The sequence below is a fragment of the Rattus norvegicus genome, chromosome 7 (genome assembly GCF_021556685.1).
Source record: "Rattus norvegicus strain SHRSP/BbbUtx chromosome 7, alternate assembly SHRSP_T2T, whole genome shotgun sequence".
NCBI lineage: Eukaryota > Metazoa > Chordata > Mammalia > Rodentia > Muridae > Rattus > Rattus norvegicus.
The window spans coordinates 134010689-134031476 of record NC_141540.1 but is presented as its reverse complement, the minus strand read 5'-3'; the positions used below and the strand labels follow the sequence as shown (position 1 = coordinate 134031476).

General features: G+C 45.8%; 1 protein-coding gene across 5 annotated transcripts in view; it reads left to right on the top strand.

Moving 5' to 3' along the window:
- Positions 1-1562: 1562 nt before the first annotated feature.
- The window catches only part of Gxylt1 (glucoside xylosyltransferase 1), a 33409-nt gene continuing 14183 nt past the window's right edge, over positions 1563-20788 (top strand). For 2 of the 5 annotated variants that reach the window (XM_087556717.1, XM_087556720.1), the window contains exons 1-3: positions 1563-1848; positions 14832-15003; positions 16542-16667. In XM_087556717.1, the coding sequence (XP_087412843.1) occupies positions 1643-1848; positions 14832-15003; positions 16542-16667 (504 nt within the window). In that variant the 5' untranslated portion in view covers positions 1563-1642. 5 annotated transcript variants of the gene reach the window in all.

Below are 20788 nucleotides of genomic sequence, written 5' to 3'. Positions count from 1 at the left end.
GCAGATCAAGTTCAAACCTCCAAGAGTTTCCAAGAGTAACTGCTGCCCCTCTGCAGCCTCATTGCTCTGTCAGAGCCTGTCAGCTCATGCATTCACTCATCCTGGCGTGAACGCTTCTCCGTCTCCTGAATACAAGAGCTGCTTTCATTGCTCGCCCCGTCTAGAATTCCTTCCCTTAGAGGGCCACCCTTAGAGGGCTCAGGAATCTGCTCTACTGGGGGGTACAAGCAACTGCACTTTGGGGCTCGTCCACACCCTTACAGATGGCTACCCTGTGTACTACAGCCCTCTTCGAAAGTGAGTAAGAGATTTTGAAGCAAAAATGAGTGACCTGTGCGTGCGTGGCCTGGGAACATGGATTCGGGTTGGGTGGAATAACATGTTCCAACACAGGATAAAAGAAGTTAAGGCATTTTCCAGACACCGGTTGGATCATCAGATTGATTACAGCAAACAGGAAAAATGGACAGGTTTCAAATATTTTCTAGTGACATTCTTAGCTTTCATATTGGTGAAAACCATTGGTTCGCTGAGATTGCTTCAAAGGTTTAGAGTTGAAAGTATTTTAGATCTGACACGGGTGGTCAACGAAGGCCTATTCAGGGACTAATGGTATCTAAAAATAATCATGAAGTTTAAGCTATAGTCATTCTGCTTTGTCAAATCGTCAACACAGGTCTCCAGCACCAGCCAAAGTCCCCAGCTGCACATTCCCAATATCTACGCCCCTCCCCCTCCCCAGGTCCTCACGAGGCTTCTGCGTGAACCAAGCTCACGGCTTGGCCAGTGGCGGGAAATGTGCGGCGGGAAGGATGGGAGGCTGGGTTTGGAGAGTATCAGTTTTGCTTTGGGTATGCAAATGAGTTGTCAGCAAACTCTAACAAGGCTGCTTTCCCAGCCTTGTGTGGATGGGCAAGCACTGCACCATTGCATTGCCACCTTCTTAAGACACCCCGTGAAGGACAGACGTTTTAGACCGGACGCTGAAGTCCGTGAGGAGCAGGATTAGTCAAGGAAAAGTTAGCAGGTGCGGTAACCACGGGTTCTTTTTGGTCAATGCAGCGATGTCTCAGAATTCAAGTTGCCCGGCGCCACAAACTGCGCAATGGAAAAATCCTAGATTTAGGGCAACAGCCTACAGCCCCGCTTCTTTCGCTCTACCTGTCCACAGCTCAGAGCCGGGTAATCTCTAACGAGGAACCAGCGTCCATCTCATGGTCCTGCGCGGAGGCTGGGAGTGCGCTAGGGCTCAGCTCCGCTTCCGGGAGCGCTGAGGAGGCGGAGCCTTGGCCGGGCGTTAGGCGTGGCACGGAGAAGGGACAATATGAGGTCTGGGACGTAGTTTGAAACAGAGGCGGGGCTGGCGCCGGATGTGGGCGGGGCTGGCGCGGGGCGGGGTGGCGCGGAGTGCGTGGGGCGGGGCATGGTAGGGCTAGGGGCGTGGTGTGAGGGGTGCTGGGCTTGGGCGGGACCGGACAGAGGGACCTGGAGAGGAATCGGGCGGAGGGGCGGGGCGGGGAGGGGCGGGAACCGGGCTGGTCACGCTGCGGCTGCGCGTTGCTGCTTTTCGTAGTTCGCCCGGGCGGGAGAGGCGGCGGCGGCGGTGAGGGCGGCAGCGGCGGTGGCGGTAGCGCGGGCCGGGATGCGGCGCTACCTGCGGGTCGTAGGGCTGTGCCTGGCCTGCGGCTTCTGCTCGCTGCTGTACGCCTTCAGCCAGCTCGCAGTGTCCTTGGAGGAAGGAGCGGCCGTAGGCCGCAGGCCGCAGGCCGCGGTGGCTTCCTGGCTGGCGGACGGCGGACGCGGCACCGGGAGAGGCGCGGGCAGCGCGGGCCCGGGCCGGACCGGCAGGTACGGGCCGCATTGCCGGGCTCGAGGGTCCGGGAGGGCCGGATGCGCCGCTCCCACTACCAAGCACTGTCTGTCTGGCTTCAGAGCCAGTGTTAGACCAGTTAGAAATTGAATAACTTTGCGACTTTCAGAGAGGCTCGTTGGGAGTAAGTGGTGTCCCACAAAATCCTAATTACACCGCGGCTAGTGGAATTCCCTCCTGTTTCCATGGTGTCGAAGCTGAACTATTTGAGAATCAGGCTGGCGCCCTTGTTGAACCCCCACCCCCCACCCCCCCAGGTGTCTAAATTTTCCTCCTAAATCTTAACATTTTATCAGTAACCGTGGCCAAAGAAATCTGGACGTGACATAAAGCGAGCTTTGAATTTTTGTTTTGAAAATACTTTTTTTTTTTCCGGAAACGTAAAGGAAGTTCAGAAACGTGAGCGATACTTAGTATGCTTATATTTTATGGGAGGAGTGGGGGAATGAGATATCATTTTTAATTGGATATTTATAACACAGCATAATGATTTGGTGGATTTGCATAAATCACTGCCACGGTGAGAATTATGAAATTTAAATGGAAAATTGTTTTGGCAGTTTACTTAACAGTCTGAGCGTTTCGCACTGCCTGGGTGGAGGATACCTGTGTTTGGGCAATTCTGAGACCAAGTAATTGGAGAGTGGAAGACAGGAATTGTAGAGAGAGTACCATCCACTTTGAGCTATTATGTATGTATCTGAGAGTTGATGGTCTCTTCCAGAGGGAGGCGGGTGTAAAGAGAAGCCTGCGTGGAGATAGTGAGTTACTGGTTTACGGTTTGATTGTCAACAGAGAAATGTGGGGTCTAGGCGTGTTCTCAGGTTCCATCACCTACATCCTACGCCCCCAGTAGGATTTGCTGAGGAGTGCAGAAGCAGGAGGATCATGAGTTCGAGGGTAGCCTGAGCTACACATTTAAAAGACTGGCAGTAGTCAGCGCTCCGGAAGCAGAGGCCGGCAGAGTTCGAGGCCAGCTCGGTCCACAGAACAATGTCCAGAATAGCCGGGGCTATACAGAAGAACTCTGTCTCAACAAACAAAAACAAAAAAAAAAGTATTAATTGCCCAGAATTATATAACAAGAAGTACTTGGGAAAAAAGAACCCCAACTCTATAAAGGAAAACATTTTTTAAATGGTAAGGACAGTGAGTGAAGAGAAATCTCTTTTCACCTAGTGTATCCTATTTGAAGTGATTATTTCAAACTAGGTTTGGTGGCCTATACTTGTATTCTTAGCATTCAGGAGGTATAAGGCAGGAGGAGGGAAAATTCAGTACCTGTCTGGTTTTCATTGGGAGTTCCAGGCCAGCCTGGGCTACAGAATGAGACCCAGGTTCAGCAGACCACGGGCTGAGTTTGTATCCCAGTGGTAAAGGACTTGCCTTGTCACATGCTGAGTTCGACCCCTCCAGGGGGTCAGTAGAGTTCCACAAACCTGCCCCAGTCCACTCACTTTTGCAGGATTCCTTGGTCACACAGTTACTTCTCTTACTTGTTTCTTTGTTACTGTAGGTGTAGATAGTGAATCTTTAGCTACACGGGAATGTAATTGACAAGAGTTACATATATTTAATACTAACCACTTGATATCTTGATGCACATTCTGAAATGACTGTCACTTCCCTTTCTCCCTTTCAGACTGGCTAGACCTAAAGTTCATGTTTGCTGAGTCCTGTCAACACTGGTAGGATGAACTGAGAATTTAAAGAGGAAAGACTGAAGGCTTTTGAGTCAGCACCTTAACCTTTGCTATGTACTGGTGTGTTGACTTCCTCATTAGATGTGGAACATTTGTGAGGACCGAAGTGACATAGTTGCATAAATTGCTTAGAACTTTACCTGGCACAGTAAAACTAGCTGATAGGGTGATTTTTTTTTTTTCTTTTAGGAAAACACTTTGCAGTCTGGGTCCTTTCTTTCCTTTGTGTCCATTAGGCCATGAGTCCGTATGGACTGGGCTCCAGCAGCTCAGGCTCCTTCCCGTTAATCCTCACAAAGTGGGCTTCTCTGGGTGGCGCAGGCTGGCGCTTCAGCTGAACCCAGGTGCCCTTCCCTTTGGCTTCCTTTTTCTTCTGATCGTTCTCTTCACCCCCTTCAGGAATCCGCACATTGATCCTCTTGGCAGAATCTTGCCTTTAACTTGCTTGTTTACAATGATGCCCACGGCATGCTAAGTGACATTGTAGACTCTTCCGGTTTTGCCGTGGTAACACTTATGGGGCATTCCTTTTTGAACAGTGCCCATTCCTTTGATGCCTACTGTATCACCCTTCTTGTAGATTCGCATGTATGTGGCCAAAGGAACGACTCCATGTTTCCTGAAAGGCCTAGAGAACATAGACTGAGTGCCTCTCCTCTTTCCTTTTGTATTTACCATTTTTGCGAGTTACTGGAAGATGGCTGCGGCCGAAAAAGCAGGGTGATTGTTTTTTTTTTTTTTTTTGGTTTTTTTTTTTTTTTTTTTTTTTTTTTTCCGGAGCTAGGGACCGAACCCAGTGCCTTGCGCTTCCTAGGCAAGCGCTCTACCACTGAGCTAAATCCCCAACCCTGATTGTTTTAATTTTCATGTAAGCATCCATTCTGTCTCTCTCTCTCAACACACACACACACACTCACTCTTTGGGGAGAAGTATCTGTTCTTGGGACCTGGTAGAGAAACCTGGTAAACTAGAGTGCCAGTAACCTGTGTTTTAACCACGAGCTATTACTAAGGTGCAAATAAACTCCGAGAACCACTGACAGTTGAGAGAGAGATTTGACCACTATTCCTTTGCACTGCTGTTTGCCCTTCCTTGCATCTGTTTTTGAAGGAGAGGGGAGTTGGGGCAGTGAACGCTGGAGGAAGTAGAGATACTCAGGGCAGGCCCTTACTCGGGCTCACCAAGTGGGACCTGCTATATGAGTGTCAAACAGTGGCCTCCGTCCGGCTTGTTGGGCAGTAGAGTGGCTTCTGCTCACACCTCTGCTGAATGTTCTTTGGCTGCTGTAGCAAAACTTGTGACTGCGCAGACTGGGAACAACAGCTGCCATCCTTTCGTACACCTTCTGGTGTGCCCACATAGCCAGGCAGGTCTAGAGCCGCTTCTAGTAATCTCCTTCTTGGGGCACTAACTCCTGTAGGCTCGTCACACACCGAAGGCTCCCTCCATCCCTGACGTCAGTCATCATGCGGAAGATAAGAATTGTCTGGTGAGGGAAGCATACAAAACAGTCCAAATACTTAGCATAATTCTGATCCATAATATTTAATAAAAGCTGGTAATTAATATTATGAGCTTTTTGAGATATTCATTTCACTAAACAGTGTACTTTTGGCCTAGAGATCTTACTTTAAAGTATAAATATTCATCTCTATTGAAATTCCCCTCCCCGTACAGTTTTTGTTGGGAAAGTGTATCTTGAAGTGGATGTTAAAATTTTTGTTTTCTGATTGGCTATTTTTTCTTTATTGTTCTTAATCTTTAACTTTCTTCCAAAGTTCCTTTCTTAAAAAATTTTATATCTGTAATCCAGATTTACTTTTTGTCAAGGGAAGAGAGTGCGCTTTCTGGTCAGGTCATGAAATGGTAAGACCGTTTCAGCGCCATCTGTTTATGTAACTGCTTTCCCTCACTTCTGAGTGCTCACAACATTAGAGAATGGGGACGGTCAGATTTAGAGCTAGTCGCGAAGTGGTCTAGACATGAAGCAGTCTCAGGTGAGTTGCCCAGGCAGATGGCGAATCTTGGTAGTGTAGCAGTGTGCTGAGAATAGTCTTTAAAGTGCTGTGTGAGTTGTGGTCTCCTGTGTGGTCGCGGGTGCCCTGCGTGGTCGCGAGTGCCCTGCGTGGTCGCGGGTGCCCAGGCTTCAGATTCTATAGTGTTGCCCTGTAGCCCTGAGCTTAGTCCGCCATATCCTTACAGAGGATTTGCCTGAAATTTTCCTCCAAGAGTCAAGTCCAAATTTTCCTTAAGAGTCAAGGAAATCTTCTGTTGTTTACAGGTTTTAAAGAAATCTTGTGGTTGCTGTTGACATTTTGAAACAAAGAACAAATACCTTTTTTAGTTTAATTAAATAAAGAAGACTGCCGTGTTCTACATGACTTGGTCCTGGAAATCTGACTGGAGCAGTGAGGGAATGAAGGAAGGACACTCATGCACAGAGAAGCTGGGCTGAGGGTGGGGAGCACCTGCCCTCTGGTGTGGAACCACAGCACAGAGGAGAGAGCTGTCAGGGGCAGTGTGTGCAGTGGGGACTCACGGGGGCAGTGTGTGCAGTGGGGACTCACGGGGGCAGTGTGTGCAGTGGGGACTCACGGGGGCAGTGTGTGCAGTGGGGACTCATGGGCTGTAAACCTCGGGGAGGAAAGTGGGGTTGGGAGTTCTAGCACACACTAGTCAGTCTTCCTCAGCTACACTGTTAGTAATTGTTCTTGTCTACTCTCTCACTAGTCACACTGGCCAGAGGAGGGCGTGGTCACCCTCTGAGCCTCATGGGGGAGGGTGGGGTTTGAGGGGGAGAGGCTTTCCTGTTCTGGATCCGAGCTTAGGTCCTTGATGTATCAGCGATCACATGTACTCAGGACACATCTGCTCTTTACACATTTGCTCATGGCCCCCCAGATCCCCTCAGAAGACATCTGTCCGTGGATTTAAGTCTGCGTCAAGCTTGAGGGGTGTTACTGAGGAGAGCAGTACTGTTAAATGTTTTGTTTTTGGCCGGGTCTCACTATTACTCACAGCACTCTCATCTCCTAGACTCAGATCCTCTTGTTTCAGCCTCCGAGTAGCTGGTGCCAGATGTTTGTGTTTTGTTTTTAACCCTGGCTGTCCTGGAACTCAAGCTCACCTGCCTCCGACTTTCCATCCAAGACAGCTGACCCGAAGAGTCCTGCTTCCACGTCGCTTCTCTTTTTCTGGACTTATTTTTAACTGTGTGTGTGTGTGTGTGTGTGTGTGTGTGTGTGTGTGTGTGTGTGCGCGCGCGCGCGCGTGTGTAGCAGAGATTGACATTTGGTGTCTTTCCTCAATCACCCTTTTTCTGAGACAGGTTTCTCACTGATCATGGAACTAGCATGGCTGGACAGCAAGCCCAGGGACCTTCCTGTCTCCACCTGCAATGCTAGGGCCCCAGGGGTGCTGTCAGGTTTGGTCTTTCGCTTGTGCGCCGAGAATCCCAACTGGTCTCAGGCTTGCTTCTCACTTTACTGACTGAAGTTGCCTCAACCTCCAGTAGTAAATTTTAAATCTTGTCTATGTACTTGTGTTTTTCAACATGGTGTTAAACCAAGAAACACCCTAAAACTTGATATGCCTGCATTAGCTCTCAAGAGAGTTCACTGGCTGCCCACAAAGGACCCTGTATCTGTTACTTCCCATGCTGTTTCTTAGCTCTATAGCCCTCAACTACCGTGAGTCTGTTGTGGTTGTAGATTTGCGTATCCTGAACATTTCCCGTAATGAATCAGTTCAAGAGTGGATTTTGAGTTTGCCCTCTTTCATTTAGTTTGCCTTTCAGAGTTCATCCATAACATGGGTTACTACACTTGGTACTGTTCATTAAATGGATCTAACACGTTCTGTTCACTAGCTGACAGGCATTTGGGTGGATTTCCACTGTTTGACTGTTAGGAATGATGGTGCTATGAACTCCCGTTCATCTTTACTTTTGTTGTTGTTTTGGGACAGGGTCTCTTGTAGCTAAGGCTAGCCTCACACTCACTCTCTGGCCTGAAGTGATCTCCTCCTTTCTCTGTCCCTCAACTCTACCTGGCCGTAGATATTTTTCCTATAAACATAGCTGATCTTAGTGTTCTTGAGTGCTAAGAGCATTAGGACAGTTTACTAGGTAGATGCTTTTTACAGAGGAAGTAGAGCTGGCTGATACAAGGTGGTCTTCAAGGCCCCTGAGGAAAGCCTAACAGTCTAGTGCAGGTGGATGCTGTGGTGCTGCGTCCTCAAAGGCCCAGCTACAGGCAACTCTGAGTTAGTCTCCTGAGTCCACATACTCTCCTGACTGCTTTGTCCTCATCTGAGCCTCGAATAAGTGGCCTGGACTTAATGAGATCCCTCTAGAAAGGTGTTATCACAGGACAGAGGAGGAGTCGAGGACGTAGGAAAGGAGGTAAGCCCTGCACTAAGGACGGAGGGAAATGAGTGTCTGAGGGAGCCTGCGTGACCTAAGTGATTACCTGACAGGACGGGGAGAATGGACTACAGTGTAGGCGGTCAGTTTCGGAAGATGAGCAGGTCCAGCCAGGAGTTCCCACTTTAGGTCAGTGGAGTAGGGTGCAAGCTAGTGCTGTTGGAGGATTGTGGAGCCCAACTGCTGGGTAGGTATCCCCTATTGCAATATCAAAGATATTTTCTCACCCCACTGGACACTGTGATCTTGGCCTCTTGCTCACTTCAGGTTTTCTAGTGTTTGGCGGTGTATCTGATCATTCACTTGATAATATAGTAATAAACAGGAAGAGAAAGCAGAACTTGGTGTTGACAGGAGGAAGTTGGCTCAAAAGCTGTCTGGGAGAGAACCCACTTGTAGGCCAGCTTGCCACAGAACTGGCATTTAGTGCTGGCTTCTTGGATTGCTGCCTTGTACCAGCTCATGTTATTTCTCCATACTCCTTAGGTGTCTTACCTATGTATCCTTGGGTTCAAAGGTCCAAGAAGCAGGGCTTCAAGGTTGCCATGCTGTAAAAATAAGGGCAGTGTATTCATTAAAGCAGTAAGATGACGTAAGGAAAAGTCCACAGATGCTTGATTAACCAGGCAGAGGATAGGTCACTAACGAGTGACCTTAGGACCAGACAGATTTAGAAAACAATGCACAAATGGCTGTGTAAAATAGAGTGAGAGCTGCAACAGAAAATGGTATTGTTACACCCAATTTTACAACATAATTTTTATTGAAAATGAGATTTCTATTTTCATTTCCGTTGTTACCCTGTTGTGCAGTTTGACAGGAGAAATGGAATAATCTGCTTAGTTTCTGACCACCACGCCCACTCCTCCCACCTCTAACCCCACTCCTGGCCAAGAACAGAGATACATGCTAGGTACTGACTGTAAATAAGCTGTTAAAATAACACTGATAATGTCTCTATCTGAAAAGTTTGTGAGGCTTAGTAAATGGATTTTCAGGTACCTGACTTTGACACAATTTGAAATTTTTGTTATTAGGGGGCCACTGAGTTTGACTGCCTTAAGAAATGCAGTTAGGTACACATTTACTTTCCTGACTAAACTTCTTTTTAAAAGTAAGATATATACCTTTGTGGGCTTTGATGTGTCTGTCAGGTAAACTACGTGTAACAGTATGACTTTTCCTAGTGATCTTAAACCTCCAGTGCTGTAGCTGCTTATGCAATAGCATGCAGAGTTTTGTAGGCAGCATTTAAAGATCACCAGTCAGACCCTGGTCCCAGAGTCTTTTTTGTCATTAGTCTGGTGTGCATCTTTCCTAGAGATGGTAATATGACTTTAGGCTGAGGACTCCTGTCTTAGATCATAGATCATAGAGGTTTGTGGGACATCAGACCAAAGGGTTTTTCAAGTCTGACATTTTATAGATCTTGATATTAGAATAGCAACTTTCAATTGAATCCACGGAGAAAACGAAGCTCCGTGCTCTAAGATGACAGGTCCTAGGTGAGTGACTTCCCTTACTACATCCCTAAGGGCAGTCAATGTCAGATGCGACCTTGGAAGGAAGTGACAGGGAAGACCATTTTGGTAACGTGACCCACTTTTTATCCAGCCTTAAGAAGAAAGCTGCAGGTATATTTTTGGAGTATAACAAAGCAGGGATGTAGGGATTATGGACTGTCAGCACAGTGTCTTGTTTCCATTTTGAAACACAATATTGAGTAGTTTCAGTCATTTAATTTGAATCTGTTTAATGATTCTTTTTTTTTTTTTTGTACTTTTTTTAAAAAAGATCTTTATTATATACACTGCATCTGTCTTCAGACACACCAGAAGAGGGCATCGGATCTCTTTACAGATGGTTGTGAGCCACCATGTGGATGCTGGGAATTGAACTCAGGACCTCTGGAAGAGTAGTGGGTGCTCTTAACCGCTGGGCCATGTCTCCAGCCCTTAACGATTCTTTTTCTCTCATTATACCTGCATTTGTGACCAGATGGATGTTGGCCAGATGAATTTTCTAAGATAGTATGTATAGTCTGTGAAGAAAAAGATAAAATGTCTTCATCAGAGGGAAGGAGATCTTAATGTTTCCAGTGAGTTCCTGACCAGGAAACATTTCCAGTCATAAGATATTTTCACCTAGCAGTTTTATTTAAAATAATGTTCCCTAAGTGAAGAAGACACTGGTTTTCTAAAGATGCTTCAGTTCTCTATGGCAGCTGGACTTTGAGTCTTATGCCGTAAGCTGAAGGTGCACTTACTGTGTTACTCAGTGAGCTCCTTGGCCGCTCTTCATAAATGCTCACCAGGACTCTTGTTTCTTCCCACTGTCAGGTGTAAGGAGGTCTCTCTGTCTTACTGGAATCCCTACTGGATGCTGCCCTCTGATGTTTGTGGAGTGAACTGCTTTTGGGAAGCGGCTTTTAGGTAGGCCCTTACTATTTCATTAATAGATCAGAGTAGGTGAGATTAGGTAGTAGGTCAAACCTTTCACTGTATAAACAGTCTTTCTCTTGTATTCCAGTATCACATAACTACATTGATCTTCTGGTTAGCTTTTCTCTTCCTTATCTCATCTTTTAGTTATTACTGATTTTAATATTATGTGTAAATGCTCTAATTTTTTCCAAATGTTTTTAAGATAAACTGTAAATCTTAGAGGAATTTATGGTTGAGCTTTACTGATAAATCGATGTGTAGTTGTGCTCTAGTTTGATAAAATATTCTGACTAAATGCAGCTTGGGAGGAAAGGGTTTATTTGTTTATTCTTCCAGGTCACACAGTCCATCCTGGGGGAAGTCGGGAGAACCTGAAGGCAGGAACCATGGAGGAGTGCTGCCTGCTCGCTGGCTTTCTTCATGCTTAGCTCAGCTTCCCTTACAGAGCCAAAGCCCATCCATCTACCTTCAGATGGTACCTCCTGCAACTGCTTAGGGGCCACTTGAGGGATCAGTTGGAAGGCCAGTTAGAGGGATCGTTGCTAGGGAAGACTCGGGTCTTCTCCTTCCAACAGTTATGAAATACAAGCTGCAGTTGTAGTGTGTGTAATGGGGCTCATAAAGTCTCAAATCCTCACTTATGCATCCTGTGGGCAAATGGGAAGGGTTAGTTGATATTACATCTGTGTGTGTGTGTGTGTGTGTGTGTGTGTGTGCGTGCGTGAGAGGGGAGAGACAGACAGACAGACAGATTCCTCTGTCTTGTCCCAGGCTGATATTTGACTTGTAAATGCAAGTAATCTTCATGTTTCAGTCTTTCGGGTAGCTGAAGTAGGGTACCACTGCATTAGGCTCTTTTTGTTTGTTTGTATGTATGAGGCAGGGTTTTTTCTGTGTAGCCCTGGATGTCCTGGAACTCACTCTGTGGACCAGATCAATCTGGACTTGACCAGATCTGCCTGCCTCTGCCTCCTGGGATTAAAGGCATGCACCACCACTCTATCAGCCTCATAAACTAGAGATTTTACTTCATTTTCCTCTTTTACACTTTGTGCTTGTGGTATTGTATCTTTATACCATGTGCATACAAAGTGTAAACCAGTTTGCAATATGTGTCATCGTTCTGAAAAATACCTTAAAGGTAGTTTCTTTTTTCTTGTGCACGTATGTGCGTTTGTGTACAAGTTTGAATGGTGCTCACAGAGTCTAGAAGAGGGTGTCAGATTCCTTAGAACTGAAGTTATGGGTGGTTTTGAGTGATATGGGTGATAAGAGCAGAACTCTGGTCATCTAGAAGAGTGAGTACGAGCTCGTAAGTGCTGAGCCATCTCTCCAGCTCTTAACTCAATTCCTTGAGTAGAACTAAACCTCCCTCACATTCGGTGACTGTAGCAGATAGACAGGGCCTTCCTCATTTGTGAGGCGATACTCTGTTTTGCAGAATTCCCCTTGGTCTGGGTTTGCCTGAGTCCTCAGGAAGAGATGGTGTTACACGCTTCTGCCCACACTATCACTAGTCAGTCTCGTAAGCTTAACATTGTTGGTTAAGTTTTATCATGCACACAGTTACGGACGCTATGTCTGCTCTGTAAGTGTCTCTGTGTCCACCTTGAAATATGTGGGAAATACGATCTTTCCCTTTATTTTATTTTTTGACAAAGTATTGATGGTGATGATTCTCTCACAATTGTGCTGTGCTGTATTTGTTGGTTGTAGAGTTTGAAGAGGTCTCCTTTACTTAAAGGTGCTCATGTTTTTAACTCTGTTATGATATTCGCTAGTGCCATAGCTTTTGGGGTTTTGGTGGTGGTGTTGGAGACTGAACCCAGAGCAAGCTGGGCCTGAGCTTTATGACTGAGGTGCATCCCAGCTCTCCCTGTTCTATGTGAGCCTCGAGTTCCTCGGATACTGTGAGCCTCGAGTTCCTCGGATACTGGAGGTCATTGGAAATGAGAGAATTTACATGTGCCGCCAGACACTGCTCTGGTAAGAAAAGGCACGGCTGCTTATACTGCTTAGGCCCTTAGAGGGGCTTCTGCACTGAGTTAGGGGTGGGAAGGAACTGCCTGTGTGAGGTTCTTTCCTCACACTTTCAGAGGCTCCCCCTTCCCCCCCCCCGTCTTAGTGTCATTTCCTGTTGCTATGATAAAATACCCTACACAAACAATGGAAAGGAGGCTTCCAAATTTCAGTTACAGTCCATCCTTGTGGGAAGTCAGGGTGACCTAAACCTGTTACCCCCACACTCAAGAACAGAGGGCGATGGATTCATTTGTATGAACTAGTGCTGGGCTTGTTTTCACCTTGTTACTGAGCCCAGGACTCTGAGTTGCTGAGTCTTCTCAGATCAGTAAACCCAGTTAAGAAAGTGTCTCACAGGGTGTGCCCACAGGCCAGCCTGACCTAGACAGTTTTTCCTCTGAGACCTCCTTCCCAGCTCACTGTATGTCAGTTTGACAATCAGAACAACCATTACTACTTCCAGTCAGTCACTCAGGACACTAAGTTTAGCTGTCAGTTGGAATGCCTCTTCGCAGTACTTGAAGGATGGCTGGGAGGATCTTTGATGGAAATAAAGCTGGGTAGGAAGCCTGCCTGCTAAGGATTCCTGTTGCCTGCAGCAAAATCTAACGCCTTTGTAGTCCCGCTCCTTTCTGGCTGACCAGGCTGCTGTCTCTTTTCCAGTGGTCTGCTGGATCCTGCTGGGCCTCAAGAACTGTGTACCTAGCTCCCACTTCCCGCCATGCTGTGAGGGGTCCTCATACCCACAGGCAGCCAGTGCTGTGCCTCCCACTTACGTTATGCTTAACTGAATTGTGAGAGCCCGCTGGTGTTCTTTGAATTATCTAGAGATTTCTTCTTGTTATATGGAAAGTAGATTTTATTTGAAAGTTCTTTTTGGGTAGCATCTATGTCTGCAGGGATTTGACTTTAAGAGCATGATAAAGACCCTACCATTGTTCTGGGCCACAATTACCAGAGAGGTGGCTTCCCTGTGAGAGCTTAGAAAACTTCAGCTCTCCGTAACTGCAATGGAGAAGCTTACAGCAGGTTTCTAGTTCTCCCGCAGTTGTTTCTGTTCTTGGTACTGAGGGTAGAGATCTCAGTGCGCGTTTCTTCTTGTCACTTGGTGCTGGGGTCTGCACGATGCTGCATGTGCATTGCAGAGGTGCGGTCTGGTGCCTGCAGTGTCAGAACAGGGTGTCAGACCTGTGCATCGGAGTTGCACATGGTTGTGAGCCACCTTGTGGACAGTGACAGTGGAGACCATTTAGGAAAGCAGAAACCGTGGATAGCCTGTTAAACAATACTAAAATAAGCAAAATCTTATGTTGAGTGGTGACATAAGCCTCTCCTCATAAGTACGTCAGAGGGCAAGGGAGGGAGACTGCCAGCTCCAGCATCCAGCCGTCCTCTGCAAGAGCGGTAGGTGTGCTCAGCCACAGAGCCGTCTCCCCGTCCTCAGGCTGATATTTTAGTGAAGACTTTAAAAACCACTGTGAGAAGTAGTTAGCAGGTAGATGACGTTGAATTCTGTAGAATTACGTGCCTCGTGTCTTCTCTGTGTCTGTGACTTCTGTTGTTCTTGGATGAACTAGATATGTTTCTTTGTCACACAAGCATAAGGTGGTGCCCTGTGGTTTCCGTCTTAGGAAACGAAGGACGGAGCTGATATGAGGAAGGGATTAAAGGAGCAGTGGGGAGAAGGCACCACTTCTGTCCAGTGCCTCTGGTAGGGCAGTGTGGGGAGGCCACACCAGAGGACGGGAAGGGCCCCCAGCCTGAATCCACTGCTGTTACGGGAACGTTCCTGCCTAGGCAGGGAGGGGTCTGAGGAGACCCTTCCTGCTTAAAAGACACCCTGATGTGTAAGGTCCTTTCAGAAATGTTTGCACATCTCGGTGAGTGCAGCTGGACGCACGCCAGTGAACAGTTACATGAACAGATTTCTTGTAATGGGCTTGGCTTAAGGTAAGATGAAATACTGAAATATCTATGGATGAAATTGTACGTTACTTGCATTATAGTGGTCCGATTTTGGGTTGAAGAAGGCATGTGGAGGGGTTTTAAATAGAATTAGAAATTTTAATTAAAAAAAATGCAGATTTTAGGTATCTGAATGGCAGGAGATCAGATCACACAGGCTTCCGGTCTTGACACAGTGCGAGTGCTGAGTATCTATGCCCTGGGAGGTTTGCCTCTTGGGATGCTGGCCGTGGGAAACCGGAGAAAGCGCAGACATGCTCGATTGGTGATTTAATATTGTGTAGCTTGGTATTTCTTTTGCATTTTAAAAAGCAGTTGTAAACTTTACTGGTTTTGAGCACAGTAAAGTACTTTATTAGTGAGTGCATACTGAGCTGTTGGAAATGCTTCTCTCTGTTGCTAGGTATGGTCTGAAAACAAGGCCCACTGAGAAAATGCACCTTGCCGTTGTCGCCTGTGGTGACAGACTGGAAGAAACTGTGACCATGCTGAAGTCGGCTCTGATTTTCAGCATCAAGCCACTGCACGTCCACATTTTTGCTGAAGACCAACTACACGATAGCTTTAAAGACAGAGTAAGTACTTGGCGCTCACTGAACAGTGCAGAGCTGACTGGACGTGAATCTGCTCTGTTAGAACCGCTCTTCAGCAGCCTCTCTCTGGTGCTCCCTAGGTACTAACTAGAGTCTAGGTAACTAACCCTAACCCCCCCCCCCCCCCCGCCCCGGTTCCTGAGTGCTGGGATTACACAGGTCTGAGTCCCAGGCCCAGCTCGCTATTGTATTGTTAAGTGAAATGTTTGGCTTTGATTTTGATGTAAGAATATCAGATATTTGATGGACCAAATTGCAAAATATTCCAGTATTAAATGAAAAATATCAAAGATTTCATTTTGAAGTTATATTACAAAGATCTTTAAGTGATTTGTAAATTGAAAGGGAAAATGGAATTGCTATTCTTTTAAGATGATTAACAGGGACATCAAGCAGGGTGTCACAACAAAAGCATTCTTAAACTGTGGGAAGATGCTCATGCTTTGAAGAGTACCTGACCACAATTGTTACTGAAGACACACTATCCCCACCTCCTCCCGGTCACTTCCGTTTGCTCTTTGGGTTGGAACCAGAAGTTCTAAAGCATGTGCTCCTCACCCCATGTCATCACAGTGATGACGCTTGCCTCCTGAGGGTCCATTTCTCAGTTTACACAGCTGTAGTAGCATAAGCCCTTTGGGAAACAACAGTCAGAGATTATGTTTGAGAATGGACCAAGGCAGTGTTTAGAAGTGAGTTTGGAAAACTAAAGAGTAGAATTCATTGTGGATTTTCTTTTAAATGTATTTTGGGTCCTTAATGATTTTTAAAAGTGGACTAGGATATGTAGAATAATGTATTAGGATTATTAGCATAGTGTATTAGGAAAGCCAGTATACATTTAAACTTTACATAAGTGGACTCAACTGGTGCTATATTAGTCTGACACTCAATATAAACATTTTATCATGTGTACTATGGTAATAAGTTAATTTTTCTGATTTTAATTTGCTTAGAATTGAGAAAATTCATATGGGTGAAATAAGGGAGATGGAATTGGGCTGTGGGGCTAAGCAGGAGTCACCGTTGTGTGGTCAGCCTTTCTGTTTGCTTTTGGAGATGAGATTTCTGGGTTAGCCCGGAAGTCACTGTTGTCAGACTGAGCCAGCACAGTTGTTTCCCTGTCTCCTCCCAGCACTGCGCTGGGGATCTGAACTCGGATTCTCATTCTTAGCTCTCTGGACTGATCAATCTTAGTGGCCTGAACATTGACTTACCAAAATCCACGGGGCCTTAGATCTTGATGGGAAAGTGTTTGTAGTGTATCATTATGATTCTTAGATTTGAAATAAAAATGAAGGAAGTAATTGTAACTTTATAACATAGATGTAATTTTAACTGTAAATTAAAATAAAAGTAACTGTAAAAAAGTAATTTTAACTGTATAATATAAGTGTGGCTTTTAGTTTTAGCAGTTTTATTTTGTAGCTGTTGGTTTGTGATGTTACAGAGAAGGTTGAAAGTGAAACAAATCTAAATTGGCTTCTGTTTTTAGCGCTAATTCTTTTTTATGTTTTTAGCTCGACAGCTGGTCATTTCTACAGAGATTCAACTATAGCCTGTATCCCATCACCTTCCCAAGCGACAGTGCCATGGAGTGGAAGAAGCTCTTCAAGCCCTGTGCTTCCCAGAGGCTGTTCTTGCCAGTGAGCTGTTCTTCCCAGAGTTTCGTTTCTTTTTCTTTTTTAAATTTGAAAGTTAACACAGAACATGTTAGTAGGGTTTTTGTTGCTGTAAAGAGACACCATTAGTAGAGCAATTCTTACAGTGGTAAACATTTGACTGGGGCTGGGTTATAGGTTTGGAAGCTTAGTGCGTTGCCATCATGGTGGGAAGCATGGTGGCATTCCGGTAGACATTGTGCTGGAGAGGTAGATGAGAATTCTGTATCTAGATCCACAGGCAACAGAAGAAAAAGCCACTGGACTTGCCTTGAGCATTGGAAACCTTAAAGCAATCCCCATCGACACACTTACTCCAACAAGGCCACACTTCCTGATAGTGTCACTCCATGGTTACCAAGCATTCAAGTCCTTAAGCCTATGGGAGCTATTTAAACCACCACAGAAGAGTTTCCGAATAATTACATATAAGCCTCATTAAGTAAGCAGAGACACATGTCAGACACAAGAAAAGAGTTTCCATAGAACAAGTCGGAGTGATCATAAGGACAGGGAAAACGGAAGAGTCTGGGGCTTTGGATTAGCGCAGTGATGGAGCTGATCTTCAGCCCTAAGAAACGTGAATGGCGTTAACCGAGGGAAAGAGTCATGCAAGGGTCTCAGTGTCCAGGGTCTGCAGGCATAGCAGGAAGTCAGGCTGCTGCACCCCTGACAGCACTGCTGTGGAAGTCACCTTCCTGAGTGACACCTGCATCAGCTGTACAGCTGTAGGGCAGGAGAGAGCAGAGGGGAGCCGTTTGGTCACTAGAGCTCTTTGGTGATGGTTTTGGGTAACAAACCCCAATCTGAAGATACCACAAGTTTGAGTTGATTTGATTTAAAATTTAAAACCCACGGTTATTTTTCTCAGTCACAGGATTTAAAATTCTTGTGGTATATTCGGTTTAAAAGTGTACTTTCTTATGGCAGTGCAAGTGTTCAAGGTACAGATGTGAGTTCTGCTAGGTGTGGTGCACACCTTTACTCCCAGCACAGAGAGAGGCAGACAAGATCTTTGGGAGTTTAAGGCCAGCCTGGTCTACATAGAGAGAGACAGAAAAGCCAGAACTACGTAACAGAGAGACCTTGCTTCAAAAACACATACCAAACAAAACAGGCATAAGTTCCTGGAAAATATATGAGTTATAGGGAAGAATCTTCATTGCTGCTTAAGTGGGTCAAGCACCTGAGTAAATTAAGGTGTAGCTCACCATACCCAAGTCCATCAATTATTTGTAAGTTTAGGTTGCCCTTATTTGGTTGTTTGAATATTTCTGTGACATTTATTGTTTTAATTATGTGTACACACGTGTGTGACTGCATGTACATGTGGAGGCTTTGGAGCCCAGAGAAGACCGTGGAGTCCCTGGAGCTGGAGTTAGGGGTGGTGTGGGTGCTGGGAGAACAGGGAGCACTGCCAACCACTGAGCTGTCCCTGCAGCCCTGTCGTTTGAGTTTTCTGTTTGTTTTCAGATAGGTAGGGAGCCTCTAGCTTAGGCTGGCCTACAAGTTGTCTTCACAGTGATCTTGGAGGCTGTGCTTAAAGGTTTTGGATCCTAGGATCTTTTTTTTTTTTTTTTTTTTTCTTCTTCTTTTTTCTTTTTTTCGGAGCTGGGGACCAAACCCCCTAGGATCTTTTTAAAATTTCCTTTCTGCTGTTAAAACACACATGAGAATTTGTAAGCTTTTAATATGAGCCTTATTATGTTTTAGGCAGGGTCTCACTTCGTCTTCCTAGTTGATCTGGAGCACAGTATGTTGAACGGCCTAGTCTTGAACTTAGAGGTCCACTTGACCCTGCCTCCTAAGTTCTGGGATTGACGGCATGGCTATGACGCCAGGCGTCACCTGAGTCTTACACTGAATTACTGCCGTGTTACAGCTGCTTCTGTGTGGTGTGGGTCTCTCCTCAGGCAGCAGGAGTGCGGGGTGCATAGCAGTGAGTGTTTCACGGGGCTTCTTGTCCGGTGGAGGGATGGCCATGGAAGAGGTCATTACCCAGATGCCTTACCAACAACAATATGTGATGAGAGGAGAGCATGGCCTTGTGGATTTCTCTGCTACTTGTACTTAATAGGTTTAATTGCTGATGTTTTGAACTGAATTTACTGGATCATTTGCATGCTTCTGGGCTAAAGTCCTAGATGGGACTAACATCCTCAAAACCTTTAGTTGTCTGAGTACCTTACTGTTACCTTATCTTTTCAACAAGATTTAAGTAGATCGGGGTTGGGGATTTAGCTCAGTGGTAGAGCGCTTGCCTAGGAAGCGCAAGGCCCTGGGTTCGGTCCCCAGCTCCGAAAAAAAAAAAAAAAACAAAAAAACAAAACAAAACAAAAAAAAAGATTTAAGTAGATCTATACTTTTCTCCCCTAATGATAATTCTTGCTGAGCTTCCCTTCCTTTGCTGTAAAAGAAAGCACTCGTGTGCCTTGTACCTGTCCCGTCTATTCCCAGGGAACACTGGGAAGATAATCTATGCGATTGTGTATGTTGGTGTTGAACTTGGAACATAAAATAGATACATGAATAAAATGAAAACATGATTTTTTTGTTTAGTAGTGTGGGGAACAACCCATCTACCACTGAGCTGTACTTGCAGCCTTCTAGTTACTCCTCAGAGAGTTTGCCCACAGTGCCCTGGCTGGCCTTGAATTTAACATCCTTCACATCGGCCTCCTGAACGATGGGCGTTAGAGAGTCCATAACACTCGGCCTGGTTTTAAGTGTGAAGCCATAAACAATGTCTTCCCAGTCTTCCAATGATGTTACTCTATGTGGTATGGCTTAGCGGCAGAACATTGATAGAAAGACAAGTCTTGGGCTAGGTGTAATTTAGTACTCAATTTGTGATCAGATCCTCCTTGGGAGGCTGAGGAAGGAAGAACCCAGGAAGTTCAAGTCCACCCTGGGCTATGTACTGAAACCCCAGGTGCATTAGTCTGAATTCTCTAGAGGAACATAACTGATGAAATGAGTCTATGTATATTAGAAGGGCATTTATTAGAATGGCTGTCTCCTGACAGAAAGGCCAAGAATCCAGTAGCTGTCCAGTTAAGAAGGCTGATGTCTCCCCCAGGCTTCAGTCTGCATTGGAGTCCCAGAGAAAGAGTTTATATTCCAGGGAAGTAGTGCCCCAGCAGCTGTGTAGACAAGTGTGTTAGCAGGAGGAAACCAGCAGGCCAACCAAAAGCTTCATCTTGTACCCTTTATGCAGGCTCCCATCAGCAGGTGCAGCTCAGATTTCAGGAGAGTCTTTCAGCCTCAGGTGACCCAGTGAAGAAGCCCCCACCCCAACACACGCACAAAGGTGCCCAACTCCTTGTACTTTAGTTGATTCCAGATGCAGTCAGGTTGACAATTGAGATCAGCCATCATACAGGACTCTTCACAAGACTTAAAAAACCAAACGAGAAACCCAGTAACACCTAAAAACAACTTCACCCCTTTTCCTGTTGGCGGGGAGGCACAGCCTAGCTTCCCCTTTTTTAAACTGTGGGCCTTCAACATCCAGGCTCAGCCATCACCATCAGATGTTTCTGTGTCTGCTCCCAACCTAGCCTGTAGCAGCCTGAGAGGAACTGGGTTTCAGCGTAGCTGCTCGTGAGGTAGTGGCTGAGCATTGCTGGGGGGATGGGGAAATGGACAGAGTAGCAGAAAGGATCAAGTCTTGCTCTCCTTGTGCTTAACTGAGATGTTTCAGGCACATTCAGCCTGCAGCGCACAGGGGACAGCTGTGAATGCAGCCTCTGCAAAATTGTAAACCTGCATAGAACATTGTGGGACTGATTCCGTTACAGAGTTATAAACTTACATAGAATATTGTGGGACTAATTCCGTTACAGAGTTATAAACCTGCATAGAACATTGTGGGACTGATTCCGTTACAAAGTTATAGACTTACATAGAATATTGTGGGATTAATTCTTTTACTTTTGGTAACTTGATTGCATGGTCCTCGGGCGTGTGAACTTTGTGGGTGATGTCATGTTTCAGATATCAAAAGGTTGGACACTCCTGCTACTTTAAACCTAACCATTGAGCTTTATGGATCTACCGGGACAAACAACAAATTTAAACCTGCAGGTATATTACTTAAAAGGTTT